General features: G+C 47.7%; 1 protein-coding gene across 1 annotated transcript in view; it reads left to right on the top strand.

Moving 5' to 3' along the window:
• The first annotated feature begins 853 nt into the window (after positions 1-853).
• Positions 854-1,973, top strand: part of LOC120905202 (protein obstructor-E) — an 18,349-nt gene continuing 17,229 nt past the window's right edge. The window contains exon 1 of the mRNA XM_040316081.1: positions 854-966. Coding sequence (XP_040172015.1) covers positions 879-966 — 88 coding nt within the window. The 5' untranslated portion in view covers positions 854-878. The remainder of the gene's footprint in view (positions 967-1,973) is intronic.

Below are 1,973 nucleotides of genomic sequence, written 5' to 3'. Positions count from 1 at the left end.
CTCTCTCTCTCTCTCTCTCTCTCTCTCTCTCTCTCGAATCTCTGCTTCATCTTCATCTTGGAAAACTCTTTCAAGCTGCTTCCAACGCATCACAAAATGCAACCATTCGATCAATCGGCCAAACAAACGAGTTTTCACTTCCCATGTGTTTGGTGTGCGCGTCAGCTACAGTTTCCGTAACCTTTCCCTCCGAAGCTTGCCTGTCGTGGTAGAATCATAGCTTAAAAGGTGACTTTACTGCAGCCAGCCAGAAACCGCAACGTCGCAACGGCCACGAAGGTGATGGGGAAAAAACACGCTAACACAAATACGCCTAGACAAATAGAGAAGAAAACGAAGCTCTGGCTGGTTCCTACATCCGTGCCGAACTGGCGAACCGACTAAACGCGTAACGAAAACTAAGGAAGGAGAATCAAACTACGACAACAAAGTGAGTGACATTCACCCTACATCGCGACCCGCACGACCAGCAAACGCGAGAGCGACACCGACAACAAAACCAGCAACAACACAAACGAAAGACTTCAACGAAGACACCAAGCGACGAACCAACCCTTGTGGTGGTTGTGGCTGCCGCTGCCTAGCTCAGGCCAACTTTCATACCGTTTGCCGATCGGCGGTTTTCGGACCGGGGCCCGGTGGTATAACCACTTCCCCTCTCCGACCCCACCCGCTCCCGGCGCCCGGCCGACGCCTACTTGGTTGGTGTACACCAACCATCGAGCTCTCCGCTCCGTTCGGGTTGCCGGGGCATAGGCTTCCCTTTCCTTTCCGCATTAACCACCGGGCCTGGCTGGTCCCGTTCTCCCCTTCTACCAACGGCCACTTGGGGCCCGGTGTACTGGGGCGCTTGTTGATATTTCAAACAATATATTGTAATGATTATTAGTCGTGAGGCGACCGTCAAGATGAAAGCAGTGGCCAAGTTCAGTCTCAGTTTCCTAGTGCTCGTCAGTGTGATCTTCGGTGAGTCGAATGTCTTCCCAAACTTCTTGTTCTTTGTGTGTGAACTTTATTGAAAACATTTAGATAGGAAAATTGTGCATATGTTAGAAATTGTGCTACAAATGTTGCATAAAGTGGAAACAAACATTAATGGGACGCATGTTTGTTTGTCTTGGGACTGAGAGGACTTCGTACGATCAAGCGATTTCAAAGAAATATTGTTCAACAAAACACGAATAAGTGAACCAATATTGAATGTGTGTTTCTTATTGAGCAAATAGGTTAAAAAGCATCGTAAACAAATGCGCTGCTGCTCGTTCTCTAGACACAAGTGAGCTTTCCTGTATGAAAACTGAGTTAAGGCACGTATTTAATATTTATATTTTTAAGTGCAATAACAGATATGTAGTTTCAACAGACTTTTTTGCAATAGACTTGCTTCACACACTTATCAGTAGTGTAAAGCACAGAGTACAGCTTTGCATCCATCTGTCCGGTGTGTACCGCTGTGTGAACACTTTAGAAAGTGAAGCTTTTTGTGAAGCCGAGCCCCAAAACCTCGGAAAAGAGTGGGGTAAAAGCCACACAACTACCAACATAGTACACTCCACCCACACTCACTACCCACACAACAGACAGCGTATATGCGAAAACTTGTTCAAAACCATTCCTACAGCGCAGCAAAAGGGTATAGGCACACTGATACTCTCACTCGGCTCAAACTGCCCCGCAAAGGGATGGGGATGGTTTGTGTCTAGTAAGCTTCACTAGGCGTTTGTTTCCTTCCTTTATGCACTTTATAAACACTCATGCCCTCTCCTAATTCCATTCTCCGGTATGCCAAGGTTCGGCTTCACCACTTTCGTGCAGTTAGTTTTGCACACGCTAGCACGGACGGTGTTGTCTTATAGCTTTACGTCACCAGTTCATACGTACGATCGTGTCGATCGTTTCGTTCCACCCCCTACGTTTGGGGCGGTGGGGCCTGGGGTGTGTCGCATGGCGACAGCAGCACCAAACCGGTATCA

The sequence above is a fragment of the Anopheles arabiensis genome, chromosome 3 (genome assembly GCF_016920715.1).
Source record: "Anopheles arabiensis isolate DONGOLA chromosome 3, AaraD3, whole genome shotgun sequence".
Taxonomy (NCBI): Eukaryota; Metazoa; Arthropoda; class Insecta; order Diptera; family Culicidae; genus Anopheles; species Anopheles arabiensis.
Note: the sequence above shows the minus strand (reverse complement) of the source record. Positions and strands in the feature narration are given on the sequence as shown.